At 48.2% G+C, this 27292-nt stretch overlaps 1 protein-coding gene across 1 annotated transcript in view; it reads left to right on the top strand.

The window, feature by feature from the left end:
* The window catches only part of FRMD3 (FERM domain containing 3), a 924195-nt gene that overhangs the window by 822379 nt on the left and 74524 nt on the right, over window positions 1-27292 (top strand). Inside the window, exons 11-12 of the mRNA XM_069625881.1 lie at window positions 18932-19006; window positions 21651-21719. Coding sequence (XP_069481982.1) covers window positions 18932-19006; window positions 21651-21719 — 144 coding nt within the window. The remainder of the gene's footprint in view (window positions 1-18931; window positions 19007-21650; window positions 21720-27292) is intronic.

Here is a 27292-nt window from a genome sequence, read left to right on the forward strand (position 1 = left end):
CGCTTTTTGCTCACTGTACTTTTCACAAAGGAGGAAAATGCATTTGCATATCAGTCTTTGTCCCGCTCACAAGGGCAGTCCAGCACCGAAATGCCAGGCAAACCTCCTTTGAAAAAGAGTACCAACAGCAACCCCAGACACGTTCATGCCACGTTCTTTCTGGAGAGGGGCGCCTGCTACCTCTGAAAAAAATGGCTGGTTGATGAGCCTGCACAGAAGGATGCATGCATGCTGCCCCTCTGATCATATGGCTGGTTGATGAGCCTGCACAGAAGGATGCATGCATGCTGCCCCTCTGATCATACGGCTGGTTGATGAGCCTGCAAAGAAGGATGCATGCATGCTGCCCCTCTGATCATACGGCTGACTGATGAGCCTGCACAGTAGAATGCATGCATGCTGCCCCTCTGATCATACGGCTGACTGATGAGCCTGCACAGAAGGGTGCATGCATGCTGCCCCTCTGATCATACGGCTGGTTGATGAGCCTGCACAGAAGGGTGCATGCATGCTGCCCCTCTGATCATACGGCTGGTTGATGAGCCTGCACAGAAGGATGCATGCATGCTGCCCCTCTGATCATACGGCTGGTTGGGTTGGCAGACATTTCGTCGAAAAAAATTGGTCGACCAGACAAATGGTCGAACCACTTTGGTCGAAAACCAAATGGTCGAAATTTTTTTTTTTTTTTATTTTAACCCTTTTTTTTATTTATTTTTGGGGGGGTCCCCCCAACCCCCTTTTTTTCTCTAAAAACCCCTTTTTTAACTAAACGAAAACCCGAAAAATAAATATATAAATAAAAAAAACATTCGACCATTTGGTTTTCGACCAAATTGCGTCGACCAAATTGCAGTCGACCAGTTTTTTTTCGACGAGTTGACTGGACACCGGCTGGTTGATGAGCATGCACATAAGGATGCATGCATGCTGCCCCTCTGATCACATGGCTGGTTGATGAGCCTGCACAGAAGGATGCATGCATGCTGCCCCTCTGATCACATGGCTGGTTGATGAGCCTGCACAGAAGGATGCATGCATGCTGCCCCTCTGATCACATGGCTGATTGATGAGCCTGCACAGAAGGATGCATGCATGCTGCCCCTCTGATCATATGGCTGGTTGATGAGCCTGCACAGAAGGATGCATGCATGCTGCCCCTCTGATCATATGGCTGGTTGATGAGCCTGCACAGAAGAATGCATGCATGCTGCCCCTCTGATCATATGGCTGACTGATGAGCCTGCAGAGTAGAATGCATGCATGCTGCCCCTCTGATCATATGGCTGACTGATGAGCCTGCACAGAAGGATGCATGCATGCTGCCCCTCTGATCATATGGCTGGTTGATGAGCCTGCACAGAAGGATGCATGCATGCTGCCCCTCTGATCATATGGCTGGTTGATGAGCCTGCACAGAAGGATGCATGCATGCTGCCCCTCTGATCATATGGCTGGTTGATGAGCCTGCACAGAAGGATGCATGCATGCTGCCCCTCTGAGCATATGGCTGGTTGATGAGCCTGCACAGAAGGATGCATGCATGCTGCCCCTCTGATCATATGGCTGATTGATGAGCCTGCACAGAAGGATGCATGCATGCTGCGCCTCTGATCATATGGCTGGTTGATGAGCCTGCACAGAAGGATGCATGCATGCTGCCCCTCTGATCATATGGCTGGTTGATGAGCCTGCACAGAAGAATGCATGCATGCTGCCCCTCTGATCATATGGCTGACTGATGAGCCTGCAGAGTAGAATGCATGCATGCTGCCCCTCTGATCATATGGCTGACTGATGAGCCTGCACAGAAGGATGCATGCATGCAGCCCCTCTGATCATATGGCTGGTTGATGAGCCTGCACAGAAGGATGCATGCATGCTGCCCCTCTGATCATATGGCTGGTTGATGAGCCTGCACAGAAGGATGCATGCATGCTGCCCCTCTGAGCATATGGCTGGTTGATGAGCCTGCACAGAAGGATGCATGAATGCTGCCCCTCTGATCATATGGCTGGTTGATGAGCCAGCACAGAAGGATGCATGCATGCTGCCCCTCTGATCATATGGCTGGTTGATGAGCATGCACAGAAGGATGCATGCATGCTGCCCCTCTGATCATATGGCTGGTTGATGAGCCTGCACAGAAGGATGCATGCATGCTGCCCCTCTGATCATATGGCTGGTTGATGAGCCTGCACAGAAGGATGCATGCATGCTGCCCCTCTGATCATATGGCTGGTTGATGAGCCTGCAGAGTAGAATGCATGCATGCTGCCCCTCTGATCATATGGCTGACTGATGAGCCTGCAGAGAAGGATGCATGCATGCTGCCCCTCTGATCATATGGCTGGTTGATGAGCCTGCACAGAAGGATGCATGCATGCTGCCCCTCTGATCATATGGCTGGTTGATGAGCCTGCACAGAAGGATGCATGCATGCTGCCCCTCTGATCATATGGCTGGTTGATGAGCCTGCACAGAAGGATGCATGCATGCTGCCCCTCTGATCATATGGCTGGTTGATGAGCCTGCACAGAAGGATGCATGCATGCTGCCCCTCTGATCATATGGCTGGTTGATGAGCCTGCACAGAAGGATGCATGCATGCTGCCCCTCTGATCATATGGCTGGTTGATGAGCCTGCACAGAAGAATGCATGCATGCTGCCCCTCTGATCATATGGCTGGTTGATGAGCATGCACAGAAGGATGCATGCATGCTGCCCCTCTGATCATATGGCTGGTTGATGAGCCTGCACAGAAGGATGCATGCATGCTGCCCCTCTGATCATATGGCTGGTTGATGAGCCTGCACAGAAGGATGCATGCATGCTGCCCCTCTGATCATATGGCTGGTTGATGAGCCTGCACAGAAGGATGCATGCATGCTGCCCCTCTGATCATATGGCTGGTTGATGAGCCTGCACAGAAGGATGCATGCATGCTGCCCCTCTGATCATATGGCTGGTTGATGAGCCTGCACAGAAGAATGCATGCATGCTGCCCCTCTGATCATATGGCTGGTTGATGAGCATGCACAGAAGGATGCATGCATGCTGCCCCTCTGATCATATGGCTGGTTGATGAGCCTGCACAGAAGGATGCATGCATGCTGCCCCTCTGATCATATGGCTGGTTGATGAGCCTGCACAGAAGGATGTAGATGTTCTGGATATTATATTATTATTTGCTCTGCGACAGTATTCCTACTACTTTGGAACCTCAGAATTCTTAGATCCGAGTTGTCATGTCATGTATTTAACACATCTAAAATAATATGCTTCATATGAAACCCTCCATCTTCACTGTTTAATCTTGAGCCGCACTGAAATGTGTTTCCATTTCAATTGTATGCTCGTGTAGTAGTCTTTCGAGAATGTCAAGATACAGGCACCCACAGTGCTTTATCAAAAGCAGAACTTTGCTGTTAGACGCGCTTCAGTGAAGAGGTCCTTCAAGGCCGGAAAATGTGCGTTCATGTCTTTCATGGAGCAGGCAACCGATGCACAGAAGCCCTACTTGGCTCTCAAAAGATCTAACACGTACTGTAGATGCATTCTTTATTCACAAGCGAGCGAGCCAAGCCAGATTCTGAAAAGGAAATGGAAGCGCAATGTCGCCAGCACAGGCTTAAAATACACCGAAGTGGGCGTGGCCTGGGAGGTGTGGAGGGAGTGGCCACAGGCTGACAATGCGATGACTGGCACGGCAGAAATGCAGCAATTATCTTCCATAGTGTTATGATCTTTGCAAAGCAGGGATATTGGCAATAATAATAAGGTGAGGAAAACAAATATGATCAGGAGCCCAACGTCGATGATGCAAACACTTTACTGATTAGGCGTGAACTGCCGCCTGAGCGGAAACTCTGCCCCCATCAACCACGTGGGCTGCAACCCACAAAACATAAAGACAGAAAGGAGACATGGCTCATTTCCATAACAATCGAAATGGGACATTACATCTTCCCCTTCCTTAAGAGGAAACTTGGGGTCCCTTAGTTCATTTCTTCTATCCACCTTGAGGGCCTACGTGCAACTCTTTTCAAGGGGCTGCGTACTGGTGGGATCACGGGTCACTGGTGCTGTCATCAGAGTCCCTGTCCTCTTCTCTGTATTCAGATTCCAAATCTGAGGCGTCCTCTTCCCTGACTGGGTCGATGCTTTCCTGGGCTCTGGCACCTTTGAAAGATGGGAAGAATGATGAGTTTTGTGTGATGGTGCCCCCTGGGCTTGCCGCAGTTATCATTGACCCTTGTATGCGTGTTACAGTCATTGGTTCAGGCTTGAACGCAGGGATGTCTTTGGCATCCTGGCTTTGTCTTACCAGGACTTGGTCCCCTATCTGACTGTGGCAGGGCTTTGCTTTCCTCTTATGGTCGGTATATTTCTTCATCTTTGCTTTGCTCTCTCTGTCCTTTGCTCTTGCGGAGTCGACCTATGTGTTGGGGAGCAAGGCACTTGGATTTTGTGGCAGTGTGGTTCTTACCACTCGTCTAAACATCAGTGCCGAGGGACACTCTCCGGTCGAGCTGTGTGGGGTGTTTCTGTAGTCCCTTAATAGCGTGCATATTGTTTGCACGAAAGAGCCATTGGTAATTGAGCAGACTTGGAGGGCCCATTTCAGGTTACCCATAAATCTTTCCACCATTCCATTGGCTTGTGGCCACAGTGGCGTAATCTTGCGATGCTGAAAGCCAAGATGTTCTGCGAACATGGCAATCATGTCCACTGAATGGTGGGCCATTGTCTGATTGTACTGTGGACGGAATCCCATTGTCTGCAAAAGTCTTGTCTAATGCCAGTATTACTGCTTGGGCACTGGTATAGTGAATGAGATGCACCTGCGGGAATCTGGACATTTCGACGATAATTACCAGCACGTACTTGCCATTTGTCAATGGGCTGACCATGTCAATGGCAACCTCGTCCCATACCTGCAGTGGCATTGAAGACATTTTGTTAGGCTCTGGAAAAGTGTGTGGGGCGGCTAGCTTGCAGTAGCTGTTCTACTTTCTCGTCCATCTGGGGAAACCACACTTTGCTCCTTAGCTGTCGTTTCGTCGATACAATTCACCTATGTCCCGAGTGTGCTAATGCAAGCACTTGTGTTTGCAAGCTTGTGCGGATGACAATTCTATTTTCTTTGAGTAGGAGACCTTCTGGAGATGTAGACAGCGTGGGCCTCATTCTGAGTTTGGCGCAAAGGGATAACGGGCACCGGTAAGGACACCGGTGCCGGTAATTCCTTTGGGCCCTATTCCGAGTTCCCTTAGCGGGTCCCTTCCTTAATGCCTGGATTTGCGAGGTGTTAAGGACGGGACCCATTAAGGGACGTTAGAGCTAATAACGGTACCGCAATTTGCAGTACCGTTATTAGCGCCTTCCCATTGAGCCCTATGGGGGCTCAAATGGGAATGGGGAATGGCTTTTTCAATGGGGATTTACCGGTCCCGCAAAGGTCGGAATAGACCGGTAAATCCCCATTGAACGAGGGCAGACTCGGTACCGGTACTGGAGGTAGTCATGGCGCTAATAGCGCCATGATTACCTCCAAACTCGGAATGAGGCCCTGTGTGTCTAATGAGTTTGAAGGTGCGAAAGTGCCTCTCTTCAGCTGAAGACAGGGTTTCCCACGGTCAGTTTTGGCATGCCAATGATTTGACCTCAGGCATTCTTGTACTTTTTGAAGTAGATGGTCATTCTTCATGGCTTCTACCAGTTGAGCACTTGTGATGGACTTGGGAAGTGCATTGCTCATTAGGTAGTGTATGTACTGGTTCGCCTTGATGGACTGGCGTTCATCATGAACGGGAAGTGGGTATCTGGACAGGAAGTCTGCCGGGTTGTTGTCCTTCCCCGGGTGATGTATAATCTTGAAGGAGTATTCTGGCGTTCTTAGACCCCATCTTGCGATGCGTGGTGGCATCTTACCTGTAGGTTTGTGGTGGGAGCCTGGTGGTCAGTGATGATTGTGAACGGGCATCCATATAGGAACAGGTGGTAGTGTTCACATGCCCATACAACCGCTAGACTTTCCGTCTCCGGTTTTGAATATTTGCATTCGGTTGATGAGAGGCTGCGGCTGGTAAATGCTATAATGCGCCTCGGGGAGTCGGGTGAGGCTCCTGGCTTGTATTGCATGAGTATCGCCCCTAGCCCAACAGGGCTGGCATCAACTGTCAATTCTGTGTCCAGATCCGGGTCATAGTATGCCATGCAGGATGCTGGCGCAATGCGTTTCTTGATCTCCTGGAAGGCTTCTTTGCAATCCTTAAACCAGTAAAAGTCTTGATGTTTTCCTGTAAGTAGTCGGAGGGGCATGCTCACTGACGCAAAGTCTTGAATGTAGCACGTACAGTAGCTTGCCATTCCCCTGAATGATCTAACTGCAGATACGGAGGTGGGTGTGGGAGCCTCCGCCAGTGCTTGTACTTTTTCTGGGTCCGGTTGTAGTCCATATCTTGAAAATATATGCCAGAAGAATTTTAATGTGGATTTGATGAGCTCGCACTTGTCAGGGTTGAGCGTGAGGTGAGCATCATTGAGGGCATAGAAACTCTTCTTAGTGTGTCGTCATGTATTTCTTGGGTAGTGCCGAGCAGTGTGTCGTCATGTATTTCTTGGGTAGTGCCGAGCAGTGTGTCGTCATGTATTTCTTGGGTAGTGCCGAGCATTAAAATGTCATCCCTATAATTTAAACAACTTGGAATGTGCTTTATGACTTGATGGATTTCGTTTTGGAATATTTCAGCCGCTGATGACACTCCAAAGCTGAGTCTTTTATACCTAAACAGGACCAGGTGCGTGGAGAAAGTGGTGATGTATCTGGATGAGGGATGCAGTTCCAGCTGGTGATAGCCCTTATTTAAATCCAGTTTTGAGAATACTTTGGCCCAGAGTAGTAGATGCATCATGTCCATCATCCTGGGTGCAAGATGACGTTCTCTTTCTATTGCTACATTCGGGGCCCTCATGTCCACGAAATGCGGATGCTGGTTTTGTTTTCCTTTTTAGGCACAGGCACAATGGAGAATACCCACGGTGTGGGTCCTGGCGCAGGTTCAATTATGTCTTGTTCCAACACAGATTGAATTTCATCTTCCACATATCTCTGGATATTTTGGGGAATGCCTCTGTAGTGTTGAACCGTTGGTTGAATTTGTGTGTTTATGTGCAATTTAATTTGTTTGCCCTTGAGCTTTCCCAGACCTTTAAATAACGACAGAAACATTTTCTGTATCATTTCCTTCAGGCTGGTTGTGTGTATGTAGAGATGATCTGGTACATTATATGTATGTGACCCATCTGGATGGCTGAATGGCTGACCAGAAGCTGAGTATGTTTCACCTGGTGCCTCTCCTTTTATATATTTATCTGAAAGTCACAGGGGACCCCACGCTCTGGGTCAGGGTATTAGTATACTACTAATCTCGGAAAAAAGGATCCAGAGGATACACTTTTGAAAACAAGGGAATCAAGGAATTTAATTAGACCTGATCCATTATTTAAATATCATGATTTTAATCATGATTTAATCATAGCACTCATAACAATTTTACATCGCAGGAAAGAATTTAAGAACACATGATTTTACATACAATTCATCTCATTCATACACAAGCGTCCATTAGCCATTCATACATACGCAACAATGACAAATATAAGCTAAAACTTTATCCTAAAAAGTCATAACAATCGATTACTTATTGTCTTCATTAAAAAGAAAAGAAATATATAATCAATATATAAGAGACCACAACAAATTGCCCAGGTGGTCATGGGTTGGGATGGGTCACGTCGGTGTCCAAAAATCGACCTTATCTCTGGTTTCTCAACCAGCCTATTTAGTTTAAAGTGCCAGTGCATTAGGGTCCCGTAAACAAGTGGAAGACACAACCTATGTCTTTAAAACAGGAGAAATTGGTCCGGGTTAAAGCAGTATGCTATATGAAGTGAGCAAACCGTGGGCCTAATTTAGATCACTAACCTTCAAAGGGAAGAAAAACAGCTGGAAGTTCTTGATATAAGTAGCAGGAAGAACTGCTCTCCTTTTATGACATACATTTTGATTGTTAGACTTTTGTCTTTGTATTGACATACAGCTGTAAACATGCCTCGACTGTTGAGAGGTGTGTTCGACCCATACGGGTAGCTCAGAGTGTCTGCTTTGCGCAAATCTTTCTTTGTGGTCAGAGACTCATATGTGTCCTCGTTAATTACATTTATCGTGGCACTGGTGTCGATTAGAAATTCACGACTCTGCCCATTTATTTGTACTAATATTGTTGGGCTATATTCTGCAGCAATGCTATTCCCTATGGCATGGACGTATCCTCTTTTGCGATCTCAGCTGGAGGAAGAAGAGTGTGAGTCTCGACGACGTTGTGGAGATTCATCTAGGTATCTAATCTTGTGATGTGAGGGCCGCTTTTGTGAGTCTTGTCTGCTCCTGCGATGACTAGAGTGACCTCTGTTTCCTTCATGCCGTCTGTCTCTGTGTGACGATTCGCGCAAGTCACTGTGGGAGCTACGCCTGCTAGTGACGGGAGACCACCTTGTGTGGGGTCTCGGGCTTTCTCGTCTTTAGCGACGGCCATCTTGTCTCCAGGAATCTCTGTTCGTTTCTGCTGATTGGAAGGATTTAATGTTTTTGCAGACAGATTGGAAGTGGTTCTCCCCTCCACATTTGTCACAATGGTGACCTATCACTGGGCATGGGCCAAAGTGCGCGAATTTATAGCCACATCTGTAGCACTTTTTTTGCTCTGTTGTGTCTCCTGGCGTGCGGATGGGGCACACTGTTGCTGGCGGCGTGGACAGTGTTATCTTAATGTTGTTGAATGACTCTGTTTGCAAGGATAGCGCAGAGTCTGCCCTCTATGGGGTCTATGGGGCTCAAATGGGAACGGGGAAGAATATTTTCTGGCGCCCAGGAATGGGCAATTATGGGGTCCGGCAAAGCTGTAATGACCCGGTAATTGCCCATTTCTAGGCGCTGGAATAAAAATGATTCCGGCGGCAGCCGTGCCTGTATTACAGACATGGCTACCGCCAGGGTCATAATGACCCCCAATGTCCCTTACCACCGGGCCAAGTGAATGGATTAGAATTCCTGGTAATAAGCATTCTTCTCCGACCCCTGATGCATCAATATATATGTGCATTTCTTTTAGCCATCTTGCCCATCTAAGTGCCAAACTGCTGGTGTCAGAGATGTCGAAGTGCTGCATTGCCTGCAGCTGCAGTGAGTCAGTGCCACTCTCTTCCCTGGGGGTGGGGTTGCGTGGATGGAGTTGGACTGAGGGCTTTGCAGGCTGCTGCCAGTCTCTTTACTGGACATGGTGGCAGGGGCTTTTTAAGATCTCACCTGGAACAGATGATGTTGATTTATTCACCGTCAGCTGATTTGATTGGCTGCATGTCCACACTGCATTGAATGAGGCCTTTCCTTACACGTGTTGTCTGGTGCACGCAGCTGGAGGAAATGGAAAACTGCACTGTGAGCCGTATGAAGATGAATGGAATCTGTCCTCTGTGCTGTGTGTCAGTGTTGGAGGGTGGCCTGCTGATCATACGCGTCGCACGTATGTGAGATGGATTTCACTGTGGCGGTGCAATTTAGCAGATAACAGTAATATCCGCACTGTCTTGTGTGCAGAGCACTGGAGTTGGAAACGTTCCGCGCCACATGGCGTGCTCCGAGCGGTCTTCTGCTGTGGGACCGGAGGGCGCGTTCGGTTCATGACGCTGCAGGTGAAGACAGTCTCGTTGCCATTGTTATGATGTTTGCAAAGCAGGGATATTCACAATAATAACAAGGTGTGGAAAATAAATAAGATCAGGAGCCTAACGTAGATGATGCAAACACTTTACTGATTAGGCGTGAACTGCCGCCTGAGCGGAAACTCCGCCCCCATCAACCAAGTGGGCTGCAACCCACAAAACATAAAGACAGAAAGGAGACACAGCTCCTTTCCATAACAATCGAAATGGGATGTTACACATAGGAATCCATTAGCAGCAATGTCCCTTTCTGAAGGCTGTGTCCTCCTAGTACGACGTCATTGCGGGCTGCTCTGATATCACTGCAGTGTTTATCAGTGGTGGAAATAGAAACCATTTGGTGGGGGGGGTCCCACAAGGGCTGGGGTGGGGGTGTAGTTGGGGGGGGTGTCCGAGGAGGTGGTGTTTTGAGGGGGCAGAGCTGGCAGTTGACCTCCACCAATGGAAATGTCCAAAATAATAGTTTTAAAAGGCGCAATTTCCTTCATGCTGCTTCTTTTCCAAAATATATTAATTCCACTTTAAGCCACTTCCATGGCACTGGTGCACCCAGTCCTAAAGAGGACGGTCTGAGGATCAAAGAATAAACAGAGCAACTGGGGACATTTGACTTGGCCACTAATTGGCTGCAGCCCCATTTTCATTTCCAGTTCACAGACAACTTGCCTATTTCGGTCAAATGAGGTTTTACATGTTGAATAAAAAACTGAAATCAGTTAGTTTATGGGAAGTGGATGAAAATAACTTCTTCTGTTTCTATTCAATGAAGCAATGCGTGTTGGACAGTAAATACCCGTACAATACCATCATGCCGAATGCGCTTATGTTTAAAATGCCTCTCTGTTGCTCGTGTCAGACTTACTAGAGGTAGAGTTCACTGTAAACGTAACGATTTGATTAAAAAATCTGTGTTTTTGGCCTCGTTATTTAGCAATTCGTTTTTTTCAGGCGATACCCCCAGTGATGACTTGTGATTTTATCTTTTCATCTTTTCAAACCAGGTGAAAGTCACAATGTTTGATCCAGGAGCACAGTGCCATGACAAACCCATCCATTTACTCACCTGCCTCTTGACACATACAGTGAAATATGTACCGTTCGAAATCTTAGTCATTTTTTTCCATGAAATAAACATCCGGACTGTACATGGGAAGGAATGGTGGCTCTGGGGCAGGGCTGGTCTTACAACAGATTGCATCCCAGGCGGGAAGCATCGTTGGCGCCCCCTTACCCCGACCTGTGATCTCATGCATGTGTTATGGGCTGATCACCGGGAGTGGGGACTATGAGTTAACAAAATTGTCAATGCTGGCATCTGCTGAATTTCATGAACCTCAGAAAACAGCAATAAGAGGGTCAAACCCGAACAGGCCTGGTTATGTTAGTCTGCTTTTGCTCTTCATTTTTAGAAACAATGACCAGTTTGCTGCTCTGACTCAGGTCAGAGAATCGACAATTTCAGATCTACACTAATGTCATTCGTATGACCTCAAACATTTAGCCACTCTTAAAAGGTGATGAACTGGTCTTGAGCAGTGTTACTCAAACCTTCAAGAACAAGCACCAGCAACATACCCACCGATAGCTGTACAAGCCCGTCTATCTCAGCATTAAAATACATGCATTTATGCAAGATGTATTGCATCAAATATTTCGCGGGAAGTTAAATATATTTAGGAGGGACACATGTAAAAAATATGACTACTCCATGTGAGTGGTAAAGTCTACTTTAAACATATGCAGAGAGTTAACATGCATGTACAATTCAACATAGCTCCCAATGTTAATGTTGGAGAGGTGGCTTTCTAAAATTATGACATTACAATGTGGACTTTACATTGAACCACACTGCAGTGCATTACCGTGGCAGAGAAATGGCAGTTCGAGTATTGGGGTTTGTTTCGCTCATGCTTGTGAACTCTCAAAATTCTTAAATTTTTTTTCGTGATCACTCATTTTAGCTCCCGACAGCACCATGAAACTGTAAGATCGCAAAGAAAAATGACGTCTACCATCCCAACATAAAAACGAAACAAAAAAAAATTCTTAAAGGGTGGAAGATTACCTTTTCTTGGGACTCGTTAAGTTTACTTTTTGCAAATAACTAGTCACATGCTGCTTGAATAACAGCGGCCCTTGCACATTGTGCAGTGTATAGACAAATTTCATTTCAAGGGACTTGGAGTATTGCAGGTATCAGGGGAAGCATCTCCAGTGTACCCCAAGCATAGTGCGCTTTGCCTTCCACCCTCACCCCCCAGCCTTGCAGCTCTGCGCTTTTTCACATTCTCCATTATGGTAAAGCACATTGTCCCGAGCTTGGGAGAGAAATGGACTATGCAGAAGGAGCTTCCTCCCCAGGGTGTGTTTAGCTGCTGGTGTATCAAATGCAGAAATGGGTGGCATCAAGAGCCCCACACTCTGAAACATATTTTGCGCACTGGTTGGTCACATGACAGAAAGTGTGAGCAGGTGATTCCCCAACACTTGAACCATTCTTTAGAGACCTGGCTTTGATTAATGTGGCGTTAGCTAGTCATGGCCATTTCCCAGCGTTTGTGTTAAAGGTGATCAGAAGCTACACCGTGCAGGGTATTTTAAAGGCCATGAATTGATGCTACAGCATGTCGCCCCCAATGGAACAAAGAAAGTAAAGCATGCATCCTGCAAGTCTGGGTATTTGCATTATACGGAAGATGGACCAACCGTCCACGGAGACGGTTTCTACTGTAGTTGCTGAGTCGCTTTCCCAAGCCAGCTGCTGTGCAGACTTCGCTCAGTTTTTGGTCCAGCGCCTGCATCCATCCTTAACACCATCATTCACAAGGTGCGTTCGTGTAGGTGTTTTTTTATCTCGTTAGACTAGCGTGATTGCAATTCCAAACAAAAGAAACACAACGACAAAGAAGAGTATAAGACAAGTCTGAGCGAACAGTGAAATGTATGAAACTCTTCCACTAAAATAAAGTCAGCAGTGCATGTCCAGGAAAGAGGGAACGACGAACAATATGCTTGGGAGCAGGAACTAGGGGGCGTAGTAACCCCCAAACCGGCCCAAGCGTGGTACTGGCCCCCAGGCACTAGACCTCGAAGTGATTTTGGCCCGGCCAATGGACCGACCAATCCAACCCCGCTGGAACGTGCAACTGTCTAAGATCTGCTGACGGTGACACTCTGCCCAGGTCTTCTGAGAACCAGCCTTTTGATCTACTGAGGAGAGTCCACCACCAGTGCTCGCTTCCTTTTTCATGACTACTTGAGCCTTGACAAAAGTGTCTAGCTTTGTGGCCTCCACAGGCTGTTTTTGGATGGCCCAGTCATCTCTGCAATACCATTTTAAAATAAATAAAATTCCTATGCAGCAATATGTGTCACCTCCGAGGACTGGAGCAGGAGGAAAGAAGTGTGGTACAGACTGTAGTTACTGCCAGGTTTCCTGAAACAAGGCCAATCAGCGAGGGCAGGATGCAGCAACTGTTTGTATTTGCTGATTCTGCTGCTGCTTGGCAGTGTGTGCTTGTGATGGGAACAACTTCAGGATTTAGTGACCCACTCGCTCCTCTTTTCTGTAATGACCGGGGCCGACAACACCATCCAGCCCCAATCGATCCACACTTCAGTGTCAGTGCGTGCCCATAGCCTGGAGGAGGGCACACCGCACGTGTGCCCATGGGCCTGTCTGGCGCCAGCAGTGCCGGCGCCACCCGGGGCCAGGGTAAGGTAATAAAGCAGCAAATGTTGCTGATTTATTTGCCAATTGCCCTGCCTTGCCTGAGGGCCGAGGCCAGGCCAGTTTCTTGGCCCGGGCGAGGCGGGCAACTGCCTGGGGCGCAATAGCCCCGGCGGGGCAATTGCCATGGTCCCTGGAGCCTCTGGAGGGGATGGAATTCCCCAGTTTGTGGGGCGGCGCTTTGAGTGGGGAAAGTTCCGCAGGTCAGGTGCTTGCGCTGTCCCTTCCGACTGTAATGTCATGTAGTATAAAGTATGTGGCATTACAGAAGTCAGAGGCTTCCTTTGACCACTTTCGTGCCGCTTGGGGTGGGGGGCATAAGAACACCAATAAAAACACTTTAGGTCCCCCTGCAGCTAAGACCAGCCGCTTCCATCACAATGCCGGCAGGAAACTGCTAATGGTGGTCCATTAGTCATTAAATGGTTTCGTACTGGCATTGAGATGGGAGGGGAGGTGCAGTGGGCTGTGGGGAGTGGGCATGCCTTGCAGGGACACACCGTGGGCCCCGACACAGTACAAACGAAGACCCATTTGGGCCCATGGTGAGACCCTGCAAACCCAGAAAATGGCCAAAATAATAGTTTAAAGTAGCGCAATTTCTTTCATGTCGCTTCTTTTCCAAACTATATATCAATTACACTTTAAACCACTTCCATGGCACTGGTGATGATTTACTTCACTATGCGGATAATAGTTTTGAGCAGTGTTGCTGAGCAAATATTTTTTTAAGCTACGAACCGGTTTATTTATTTATTTATGCAATGTTTGTCGGGTACATGGAGATGGGTAATTTATTTATTTATGCAATGTTTGTCGGATACCTGTATCCGACACAAATTGCATAAATAAATAAATATGCAGGCATACACTTGATTCCCATTCAAAGAATGTTGAAGTGATTGTTTATTGGGTTCAGGTGTCTCCTTGTCATGCCCCTTTTGGCTTAGGTTGCCTCCAAACCCCCTTCAGCATCTTGTGTTCTTTGTTGGTTGTATATACTGCATCCTGTGCCATATTCATGGTCTCTTGGTTGGTGTGCCCAGTCCTCATTATCTGCAGTCTAAGTGGGAGTGGGGCATAAAATTGTCCTGGGCACCAGTGAAAAAGTGTCCCACTGTTGCAAATGGCAATTCATTCCTTGTGTGGCGGACTGTTTGACTTTGGGTAGGAGTTCTTTAATGGTGTAGTTTGAGAATGGCGCGCAGGGTGCAGTGGCAGTAGTGCGGTGGGAGTGGTGCGCGGCTGGAGTGGAGCGCGGGGTGCGCATTCCTAGTGTTTCGCCCTGGGCACCAAATGGACAAGTAACTGTCCTGGCCTAGGCCACAGCCTGCAGCAGTGCCAATGGTAGAATACACGTTCGTTTCCTAACATTATAAAAATGAACAGGCACATTCATTTTTATAATGTTAGGAAACAAACTTGTTACATGTGTATTCTAGCACTGGCACTGTGGACTGCTGGTGCAGCGCCCCCTAGAGGCTGACTGACGTCAGGCATCTGCCTGGGCTGCCTGACGCAAAGACCGGCCCTGCTCTGGGGAAGACATGTAGCTTTTTCTTTCCTGCAAGGAAACAAAAACCAACAGAACCTCTCTACAAGAAACATGGACCCATTCACAATCCAAATGAATAATTGAAGGCCTGGGGCCAGATTATAGAAACTTTGCACCGGTGCAAGTGCAAAGTTTGTACGGTATTAGCACTAGGGCAAATGTTGCCCTTTTTTTTAAAAACAATGGGACACATTAGAAAACTATTGCACCTCGACAAGTGCAGCTTGGCATATTAAAAGCACCAGTGCTAAAATTTCCCATGGCAAAAAAGATGCATTTTCACTGCATTATTGCAAAAGGGCAAAGTTTGCATTAGTGCTAATACGGAATAGTATTAGCACTAAGGCAAACTTTGCCCTGGTAAAAAAACGCATTGAAAATATATCTTTTTTGCACTGGGGCAATTTTTCCCTGGTGCTTGTACCATGCCAAACTGCACTTGTCATGATGCAATAGTTTTCTAATATGTCCCAGTGCTATTAAAAACAGGGGAAAGTTTTCCCCAGTGATGATACCGTGCTGACTTTGCACTTGCACCCGTGCAAAGTTTTTGTAATCTGGCCCCTAGTGTCCTGCTGTGTACAAGTGGGTGGGGGGGGGGCAAGAAGAGCGCTCATGACGGCAATGTGCGGCTCCGCCCCCCTACTCCATGCCGTTGTGGGCGCTCTCTTGCGGCTGGCTCTGGCCGTACCCCGAGATCCTGCTACACATCGGCTTCTAGATCTCGGACCCGGTGAGAGCCGGCCCAGTCGCCAGCGCAGCATTTCCTCTGACATGTCCAGGATGGCATGTGTGGGGCGGGGAAAGGGTGGAGGGTGGGGGCGGTACACAACATCAAAGGATAGATGGGCACCTTTCCCCGGCAGGGTGAATGAACCCCAGTGTGGCGTTCCGAGTTACAGAATAGACCAGTGGTCTTCAAACTTTTTTGGCCAGGGCCCCCCTGAGCAAAATTTGGGCAGGTCGGGACCCCCCAGAAATGCCAAATGGACAGTATATATTGCGCGCCGTCACCTGCTCCCATCAAAGTCGCTGGGCTCCCTCATCCCACTCCTACCCAGTCGCTGGTCTCTCCCCACCCCATCACACACCCAGGGCTCTCCCCACTCTGCTCCCATCACTATCCCATGGTTCCCGCCCATTGTGCTCCCACCATAGTCCCTCGGTTCCCCCATCCCGTTCCCAACACAGTCTGAGGGCCAGTGGCGGCTGGTGAATCTTTTTTAAGTGGAGGGGCATTAAGGGGAGGTTCGGGGGGGTTTCCCCCTGTAAATTTTTTTTTAAATAATAGGTTAAAATGTTGCATTGTAGAGCATACTTTTAACAAAAAATGGGTAAATAGCCAAACAGTTTGCAATTGTTGCTGGGAGTCCAGGGGGCAGGCATTGATATTTTATTTCTATCGCGCTCGTACACAAGTGTTTCAGAGCGTGACAAGGCAAGGGAGGGGAACAGAGGAGAATAAAACAGCGATCTTACTAGGCCCAGTGACATTGAGAACGCGCAAGTGTGAGGGGAAAAGTGCATGGAAGGGGGGAGAAGTGGAAAGTGCGAAGCAGAGGAGAAACAGATAAATAACAATAAATAAATAATAAAGGCAACAAACAGTGGTAGTGCAGCCAGCAATTTGCAAGTGCTACGTTTAAGGCAGCAGACAGGGTAGGTCTGATAAGTGCAGGAAGAAAGATGGTTCTCCTCAAGTTTTAGAGTGGCAGGGCGCTGTTCCAGAGGGAGGCCCCAGCCGAAGACGGAGATCTACCCCCAGCTCGTTTCTTTGATAAACGACTGACCCTGAGGGAGTTGGAGGTAGAGGAGTGAAGAGCTCGAGAGGGGAGGTATTTGCGGAGGAATAGCTGAAGGTATTTTGGACCGAGGCCCCAGAAAGCCTTGTGGACAAGGCAGAGGGTTTTGAATGATAGATGTCCGGTAAAAAGATACCATCCCTGTCCCCTGGGCCCCACTGGTCCTAACACAATGAACATGATTATGTGTATATGCAAGGCGCTGCACATTCATACAGCAATCACTCTATCATTCACATGAGCATCCATCACCATACACTCACTCATAACGCATCCATACACATGTTTAAATAAAAACAATGAACATAAACGTACCTTCTGCATTGGCCTGTGTGTGGGTGCTGCTCCAGCTGCTCTGTCCGTATGTGCGAGGAGGCGCAGGAGCTCCCCCTCGGACATACAGACATGCAGTGCCCCAGCCAGCATTTCCAATGAGCTATGCAATGCTGGCGAAGCAAAACGCCCCAGCACTTGCATGGCTCAGTGAGCATGTGCGGCTGGGGAACTAAACTGAACTGTCAAAGGGAAACAGTGTTTCCCTTTGACAGTTCAGCCAGCCCAGGAGCACTCCATTAGCTGGATAAAGCAGCTGAGGGAGTGCTCACTGTTTCACTGGGCTGGCTCCTTAGCTCCTCCATAATGGGTGAGGGGCCACTATGCAGTTAGTAATGTTGACCATTGTTGCTGAATATATCACAATTTACTTACATTTTAACACAAAGCACCCCTTTGGGTACTATTGAAACAGTGGGCTTCATAACTACTCTGGCGGTAGCTGTGCCGGTAAAACCGGCACGGCTGCCACTGGAGTTGCATCCGGGTCTGGCACCCGCGAATGGGCAATTACTATTTCATGCCGAGTTAGGCGGACATGATAATTGCCCTTTCGAAGGTGCCGGTAGATCCCCATTCCCATTTGAGCCCCATATGGCTCAAATGGGAAGGGGGAGCTCGGATGCACCGGCACCGTTAATAACGGTGCCGGTGCATCCGACGAGCTGAGGTCAGACCTGGCGGGGGCTGTCAAGCACCCACGAGCACAACTCTTACTATGGCGGAACGGTAGCAACGGTGCCGGTAGCTTACCAGCACCGTTGTTACTGGTCCGCCATAGTAGTAATGAGGCCCAGTCTGTGACTAAAGGAATGAATATCCATTTACAACTGTGGGCCACTTTTTCATTGTTGCCTGAGACAGTTTCATGCTTCAGCCCGCCCATGTGGGCCACCCCTGCCCATTTCTTCCAATCTAAAAAAAAAAAAAAAAAAAAATCTTTTTTCATGCTGAGCTCTCAGGGCCCCCCTGGGATGCACCCGCGGACCCCTAGGGGGTCGCGACCCACAGTTTGAATACCACTGGAATAGACCGTCCGAGCTTTGCTCTCCTCGTCCATCAGCTGTCACGTGGAACCCCTCGCTGGAGTAGATCCCCACGGTTGATCACCAGCCATCTACTTGTACATGGTCTTCTGGCAGCAAGATGCTCCCAGCATAAACCAGGAGCAGCATGTGAGCCTAACACGAGAAAAAGAAATTTTTAATTTTTAAATCCGGTGTTTCTGTTAGATTTTATTTCCCCCCCATTTCAAAAAAGCCTTTTTGAAACTTAGGGGAACACGTGATTTCTTTTCACTTCTGATTTAGCGCTTAGGAGCAAGCTGACTGCTGAGGGACTTGCAGCAAGAGCTGTCCACGAAATGCCTTTTGCACAATGTACTCTATTTATAGTCTACTCTATATAACTCAGGGGAATGTACGTGAGTTACCGGAATAACACATGCAGGGGGGTCGGGAGGGGGTGGTGTTGAGCTGCACACTAGCACATTTTAATGGGCCCCAGCGGGAGGTGGGGGTGTGTGAACCCTATGGTGAACTTGTGCTCATGTCGCTACATGATGGGCCGTTGGTGCCCTGGCCTACATTAGGAGGAACGCCAAATGCAAATCCCTCATCCCGTTACCTGGATACACAAATAAGCAATGGGATGTTGTTGCCGTGATACCGCTGTGTTGTGTAGTGTTGGAAAGGATGCGACTTGACGCTCAGTTCTTCTTGCAGGTATGCAAAGTCCAGCCAAATCAAGACCATGTCCAGCAGCAACATCTTCTTCAAGGGCAGCCGCTTCCGGTACAGGTGGGTCACGGGGGCTGCTCCGCCCTATCCAGGGAGAGGCAGGCGGAGCAGAGCTAAAGGGGATGCGTGAAGCCTGGATGCCTCGCCGATGCCGTGCGTGTGTGCTTAACCTCTTAACTACTGGGCCATGGGAGCCTGGAGCCCACAGGCGAGCAATGCTGGCAGGTATCGAGCCGAATTCTTGCACCCCCCCTCCCACACACACACTTAGTGGTACAGCCCCTTTTATTGATAATGACATATCTCTGTGACAGGTTTCCCAGCATGTGATTGTCAAGAACATTACACGGGGGAATCCCGGTGTAGACTAAGCCTACCTGTGATTGGTGAACTGTCTTCAAGATGCATGTCTGATTTTTGTGCCAGAAAAAGTTTGGACACAACATTCGTCTGGAAAGGGCTTTTGTATCGAAACACGGTGTGTTCTTTACTTAAGGTGACCATGCCACACCGTATCATCGAGACAACTTGCTCCATGGAAATCCATGGAAATCCTCCTTTCAGAGAGTTGTGTTACCTGCTGCTTTATTTCAATTGATGTTATCAATGTCATCTAATACTACAAGTCCCACAATGCAGAACGTTGTTAATGAAAGGCCGTGACTGGAACCCTGGTGTCCGGTGGCGTGAAGCCAAGTGGTCAGGCTGTCATTAGCGGAGGCATTCAGCACATCCCTGGCGCCTGTGCCATGATGTGGAGGTTAACATGATGGATCCAACATAGAAACCTGATCTGTGAAGTTATTGCAAATCATGTTTCATTTGAAAAGCATATGCTGGTGGCACTGGCCATTTCTTAATGTAACCATCGTAGCTTTAGTAGTATTTTGTCTGCACGGCATTTAGTGTCAGATTCCAGCTGAATCAGGTCCCTTCAAGATGGAGAAGGCACCCTTAGTTCCCTCAGAGGAAAGGGTAAAGGTAAAAGAGCTGGTCTCTCGAAAAGGTCTGTGGGACACTTGTCTAGAGCGCAAACACACATATAGGGTCGCTTCTAGGATTTTGCAAGGCGCCGTTTGGCAAAAGGTGCAGGCCCCTAATGGGGATATGTATTGGCATCAGCGTACGTGACATCACATGAGGGGCAGAACAGTTAGCACCATCAATCTTTGATACTCCAGGGCAAGGGTCTTCCCCCTGTGGCTCTCCAGATGTTTGGAACTACGACTCCCATGATCCCTCACCATAGACTCTCATGGCTTGGGCTGAAACCATCTGGAGGGACGAAGGTTGCAGATCCCTGCTCCATGGCATGGTGGGAAGTCACATGACCTGTGGTGGCACATTACAAGAGGCTGCCGCGATTAAGCCAAGAGAACATTGCTTTGTGATGCATATGAATGGTCACAACTGTCATGTATGAAGCAACACTGGAGGCTATTAAACCACGAATATCGCTTTCTAATAGCATGCACGGTGAAGTGATTGGCTTCTAGTGACGAACAATTTTGGAAGATGTCACACTGAGATAAAATTGTTTGCTGAAGGTCAGACAGTTTAGTTAAGTACTGAAGCTGGGATTTTAACGTAGTTTGGAATGTAGGCACCAGGATGATGTAGGCATGTAGGCATGTAGGTTGCAACCAACATCTTGCCAGCTATAATTGATACAAATATGTTACTTTTTGACTTACAGAAGGTAAAACAATACTCTGTGATATAGAGATGACTTGATAAGCACCAAATCACAAAATAAAGTGCCCCTCCCAACTATGCAACTATTTACAGAAACATAGGGGGAAAAGAACGTGATTACATTTCACGCATGCATGAAGACAAATTAGATTTTTCTCAACAAAAATCATCATGGACATGAACTAGAGGTTTTAAAAGAAGGGGTGTTATTTGGTACTTAGTTTAACTGTCTTGGGAAAGGGCTTGGGTTGGGTACGTAGCTAGTTTCGTGTGGGGGCTTTTAGGTTCTAATGCCTTCAGCACATTCCTTATCACTAACAGCCACACTTGTTTGGGTCACTGGCCACACGCAGTGGCCACTGGAATGAACCCTAATGTGCCCCCTACCGTTCACCAGTAATCAAAAGCTTCCTATTAAAATGCACTGTGGACAATAGGGTGGAATGTGGATGACAGAGAGATGTGTTGAAAAGGTTTTTGCGAAGTCCCAATGCCAGGCCCTGATGAGAGTATAGGGCGATGGTCGCTGGCACACCCTCTGGCCTCTGGCTCTGGTGGTGATGGGTGTTATCAAAGGGGGCAAGGCTCCCATCAGCTCAAAGCCCTGTGCGATCGCACAGGCAATGGCGTGTCCAGGCTCTTTTGACTGGGGTGGCCCAAGTGGGGCACTGACTTATGCACTAGTGGCATGAAATACGAGCGCACACACATAGATAATGTTCATAGTTTAGGATAATGGGGTGGCACCTTGGGTGGCCAATCAGATTCCAGGGGTAGCTCGTGCCACCCCAGGCCACTCCCTGGACACGCACATGCGCACAGGGCCCCTATTAGTTCAACTAGCCCTGACCACATATCTTTCTGAACTCTGCTGTCAACTGGTCTGACATGCATCTGTGTGCGAGCACAACTAATGTGCCCATCACAGCACTGGTCTCATGAGCTGGAGCCCGGGTTGCCCAAACAAAGATGCTGCGAGTCTCACTGGGCCTTCTCTGTTTTGTTGTAGTGGTCGGGTCGCGAAAGAAGTGGTCGAAGCAAGTTCAAAGATCCAGCGGGAACCTCCGGAAGTGCACAGGTATGCAGGATGCATTCAATTATTTTGAGAGGTTTTATGTATCGATCTTGCTTCCAGTTGGTGGCTTCACAGTGCGGTGTCCATTTTATGCATTGAAGCCATTCTACTGACAACACCAAAAGCATGTTTCATTCATTCATTTTGTCATTTGTATATCACCCTTCACCATAATTATGTCCCAACATGCTTTTAGTTGAACGCCCAAGGAGGGACTGCAGTCCAAACATCGGGGCGCATTTTGGAGATGCTATTACGCATGTGTACATTTCAGTCATTAAAGTTATGCGAGGGTGGCCAAGACCCTGCTAGTCACCCATGTTTAAATGGAGTGTGTATGGGCAGAGGTATACATTGGACTAAAAGGGGGATTGTGTTTAAGGAGACAGAGAGTTATGTGAGAAGCTACAATTCAAATTTATGTCATTAAAAATGAGTTCATTCTTATGGCAGAGGTGTTGTGCAATAGTGGTTGTGTTATTTTTATTTATTTATTTACATGTATAAAGTGCACAACAGCCCTCAGGCATCGCAGCACTGTTACAGAAAGCTTAGTTACAGAAGTGCTTAAAAGACATACGTACATACATGTTGACTAATCCCATGTAGCGGAGCGGCGTACTTAGTTACATAAGTGCTTGAAAAGACAGAGTCAGTTTGAGGTGCACAAACATGTTGCCCAGCCCATTGTGTCAGGGCGGCAGCAGCATACAAATGCGAAGTCCAATTAGGTGGCACAGACATGTTGCCCATCCCCATGTCAAAGGGAGGCGGCAGCATACAGATGCAAAGTCAAATTAGGTGGAATATGCAAATTGCCAATCCCCCTGTTGCAGGGCAGCAGTAGAAAAGAAATGCAGAGTCACATTAGATGGCACACACATGCTAGCTAACCCATACAACATAGCAGACGACCATGGGGAGGGAGGGGGACACACTTTAACTCACAGGCCATGGGGGGAGGCAGCTCAGGCAACCATGGGAGGGCAGGGTGGCACACATGAACTCACGGAGACCGTGGGAGGGTGGGGGCCACATACAACATAACAGGCGACCAGGGGAGGGTGGCGGGCACACTTTAACTCACAGGCCATGGGGGGAGGCAGCTCAGGCGACCATGGGAGGGCAGGGGGGCACACATGAACTCATGGCGACCGTGGGAGGGTGGGGGACCACATACAACATAACAGGCGACCATGGGGAGGGTGGCGGGCACACTTTAACTCACGGCGACCGTGGGAGGGTGGGGGGAACACAATGCATGAATGAACAGGGGTCGGTTGTTACGAGTTGTCAGAACATAACGACCAGTGTAGATCAGTAGGGTTAATTGCGATGTATAAAGAGCAGTAAAAGCTTAGGGTTTTGTACGTGACGACACAGTCTGAAAATGTGCACGTTTAGATCAGTTAGGAAACAAAAACACCAACAGTTGATACCTTGAATTCGAAGAAGACTCTCTGGGCCAGTAGAGTGGCTGTGTGATGTTGTAAGGTCACTATTGGATAGAAGCAGAGGTCTGGGCACCAGCGTCAGGGTCAGCCAGGGTCGGCCAGGGTTATATGTGAGTGTAGGGTGTGTGGAAGTGAGCCTGTGCCTTGCACTAAGTTGCAAAGGTGGTGTGCGCGAGAGGAGAAAAGGGTCAACAGTAAAAGCAACAATGTCTACTTCCTGGGTTCCATCCATGTAGCTGGGGCACTGCAACGTTTCGCAGGCAATCGAAGTGCTAGATGAGTGCATCTGTTTTGAGACCGGGATTACCTGAACTGACGTGCTGACAGTAAAAGACCCAATGCACAAGGTTCTCCTACTGTCAAATGCAATTTACAACATCACTGTATAATGTTAAGTTAAATGTGCTTATAAAGTTCTAAAGACCCAACAGCATTAGAGCGCTAATAGACTGCCGCCGTGCAAGTATGTGCCCCATAACTCGATCTGTGATAATAATTAAAATACTACTGATCTATGGTGACAAACTGCTCTGATTACTAAGAGCGTTGTGTTCTTCCTATTCGCCTGTGCCCGCCAGTCCTCTCTCTACCTCTTAGAGGAGGCGGGGCCTTGCACCACGTGTCATCCTCTCTGGCATCTATGTGCCAGAGAGAACGCCCACGCAGCGGTCTTGCGCAGCGGGAACGCCGTCAGCCTGCCAAAGGCGCTCTTAAGGCAAGCCCGTCAGTGCCCGTCCGTGCACGGACCGTGCAGGACCTGCATTCCACTACTGGCAAGTCTAAGGAAATTACTGGCTTGGAGCGCAGCATACTGCTGTCCTTGGCCCCTTGTAATACTAGATGGCCTATGGGCTTTATTAGGTCTCATAGAATTGCTAAGGTCATGCCGGCAGTAGGCCTGCAATGTGGGCTATTTAACACCCGCTCTATGGAGATCCCCAACTTAGTTCTGAGTCATCAGCCTGACCTTCTGATTCTCACAGAGACCTGGCTCTGTGAGACGTCCGGCCTGTCCATTGTTGATCGTATGGCAGCCCATCCTGGTGGTGGAGTTGCCATTATCCACAAAGCCAAATACAAAGTTGTTTGCACTGTGCCAAAGCACTCCCTCAGGATGGAGTGTTTTTTGGCTCGTATCTCCTCTCCTACTTCGACACTCACCATTGTGGTGATCTATCAGCCCCCTGGCACAGACAGCTTGTTTTGCGTGGCATTTCCGGTGTTAGTGCTGGAGCTCCAGATTAAATATCCCAGCCCACTGATTGTTGGTGACTTCAATCTTCCTGCTAACCCAGCCACCAGTGGGCAGGCAGCCAACTTCTTGACTCTGATGTCTGACCTTGGGCTCCCTCAGCTGATTTCAGAGCCGACTCATCAACTAGGTAACATCCTGGACTTTATCTGTGCCCCCAGACTGTCCACTATTGAACCCCCCCCTAGTCCTGAAGTGTGGGTCTTCTGGAGGACTTTACCCTATCCCGTCTGAAACCAGCTATTACTAAACGTAGCTGGTATAAGGCGCCCAACCATGAGTTAGTTGACTCTCTTCAATCGCAGTGTGGTCAGGATGTTCCTTGTTCCCTGGCTACACTGGATGCTTCATTTACAGCCGTTGCCAACCTGCTGTCCCCCTTTAGGCTATGCAAACAGAAAAGTCATTCCTCCGAGCCCTGGTTCTCTGATGAGCTCTGGGCAGGAAAACTACTATGCAGACAAGCGGAGAGAAAGTAGCGAGCTAGCTATTCTATTAAAGCGATATCTGATTTTCGCCACTCCTTGACAGTTTACCAGAAAGCTATCATTAATGCCCAAAAGGTTTCTTTTTAGTTGTAAGGTGGAAGCCGCTGCCAATCAACCAAAGGCCCTGTTTGAATTGGTCCAATCTTTATCTACTCCTACCACGGCGGGCCCTCAGGTGCCGCCCTCACAGGACCTTTGCGACACGCTCTCCTCCTTCTTTCACACTAAGATCATGACCATTCGCAAAAAATATCTCTGGTGGGGTGGGTCAGTCGGTTGCTGATGTTATCCCTGATGCGTTACCTCCTCCTAACTCAATCTGACCTACGTTTCCTACATTCTTTGACCAAGACATACTTGAGGCTATACACCGTCTCAAATCAGCCTCCCCTGCTGATGCCATCCCCTGGCCTTTTTGAAGGAAATTTTGGATGACTTAATCTCTCAAATTACTACAGCAGTTAATGCTTGATTTTCTGATGGGGTTATTCCTAATACTCTGAAGCACACCCTGGTGATCCCTTCGCTAAACAAAACCTTATTTGGACCATAAGGTGCTTGCCAACTTCCGGCCCATCTCCTTCCTGCCTTTTCTGAGAAAGGTATTGGAGGCTTTGGTCTCCCCCCTGCTTTCTTCCTTTTTGGAGTCTTCTGGGTTTTTTCGACTCTTTTCGATCTGGGTTTCGGCCTGGGAGGGGCACGGATTCAGTCCTAAACTCTGTGCTGGACGACCTTGTCCGCCAGGTTCATCAGGGTGGTGTCAGAGGAGCAGCTCTTTTGTTAGATCTTTCAGCTGCTTTCGACACGGTCGATCATCCCACCCCGATCTCCTGTCTTTCTGCGGCTGGTCTTTCTGGCCAAGTCTTGGGATGGTTCACTGCCTTCCTGGCCGATTGCTCCCAGTCGGTCTCCCTTCCTCCTTTTCGTTCCAAACCTGTACTGCTTTCCAGCAGAGTCCCTCAGGGATCCGCTCTTTCTCCCATATTATTCAATATTTATATTAGGTCCCTTTCGCTTCTTATCTTATCCCATGTTTTCCGATACTATTCCTATGCCGATGATACAAAACTTCTGGTCCGCCTGGATCTTACTCGATCTGACCCGGCGGCTTGGTTTAGGAGGTGTCTTGAGGAACTGGGTTCCTGGATGGCAACCAACTGGTTAAAGTTAAATGGCAACAAGACTGAGGTTCTGGTCGTTGGGACCACCTTTACTCTTTCTTTCTGGACTACTGATTTTTGGCCTATCTCTCTGGGTCCTTTCCCCCTGCCATCACCTTCTGTGAGGAATTTGGGGTTAAAAATCACTCCATCCCTCTCTATGGACGATCAGGTTGCGGCTGTTTGTAAGACCAGCCATTTTAAGCTGCGCATCCTTCGGAAAGTTCTTCATTTTATATTTTATTCTAGCTAAGTGTCAGGCTCCTGCAGTGGCCGCGCTTGTCTTGAGTGCGGTGGATTACTGCCTCTCACTCTATTTAGATCAGCCTCACTTTCTCATCAATCGGCTTCAGCTACTTAAGAATGCTGTGGCCAGGTCAATTCTTCACCCCCCGTTTGGAGCTCATATGTCTCCTCTGTTGAGATACTGGCTACCCATTGAGAAACATATTCTTTTCAAATCCATGTGCATCGTCCATCATGCCTTTTATGTATTAGGGGCAGAATATCTACAGGCTAAATTTCTACGCTATGTTCCTACTCGCTGTCTTCGATCTCAGTCCGCCCTTCAAGTTCCTGTCCCTCGTATTAGACTGTCCCGTATGGGTGGTCGTGCTTTCTCTGTGGCTGCTGCTAAGACCTGGAACGCTCTCCCCTACTCTCTCTCTGCGACGGTAGACTACCTCGCTTTTCGCCGGTCACTGAAAACTCTTCTATTTTAAATTTCTCTCTATAAAAAAATTGTTGGCTGACGCTAGTAGTGCCAAGATACCTTTGGACGAACGTGCACTCAATTAACAAGTATATGTAACATAACATAACATAACTACTGAAAAATATGTGTTTTCAGTTGCTTTTTCAAGAGCTGTAAATTAGTTTAGCCTCTGAGAGAAAGCAGGAGATTATTCTAGATGGGTGCACTATTGACAGTGAAAGTGCTATCACCAGCCGAATTACGGTGGAACCTTGTGGTCTCGGTGAGATGGGCAGAGGAGGATCTTAAGGATCGAGGTGGGGTGCGTTGTTTAGAAGATTTGAAGTATAAAGAGGCTGCGGTCGCCAGGCATTTCTGTGCATCAGAAGCAATTTTCATGTCGCTTCTTGCATGTATAGGTCAACCCGTGCCACTTCGGTACGATAGGAGGGCTGTCAAAAAAGCAGTGGAACTGTGACTCCAGGAGGGGAAGGGGGGGCGCAGCGTAGGAAGAAGAGAGCCACGTGC

Source organism: Ambystoma mexicanum, chromosome 6p (assembly GCF_040938575.1).
Source record: "Ambystoma mexicanum isolate Mex_15411 chromosome 6p, UKY_AmexF1_1, whole genome shotgun sequence".
NCBI lineage: Eukaryota > Metazoa > Chordata > Amphibia > Caudata > Ambystomatidae > Ambystoma > Ambystoma mexicanum.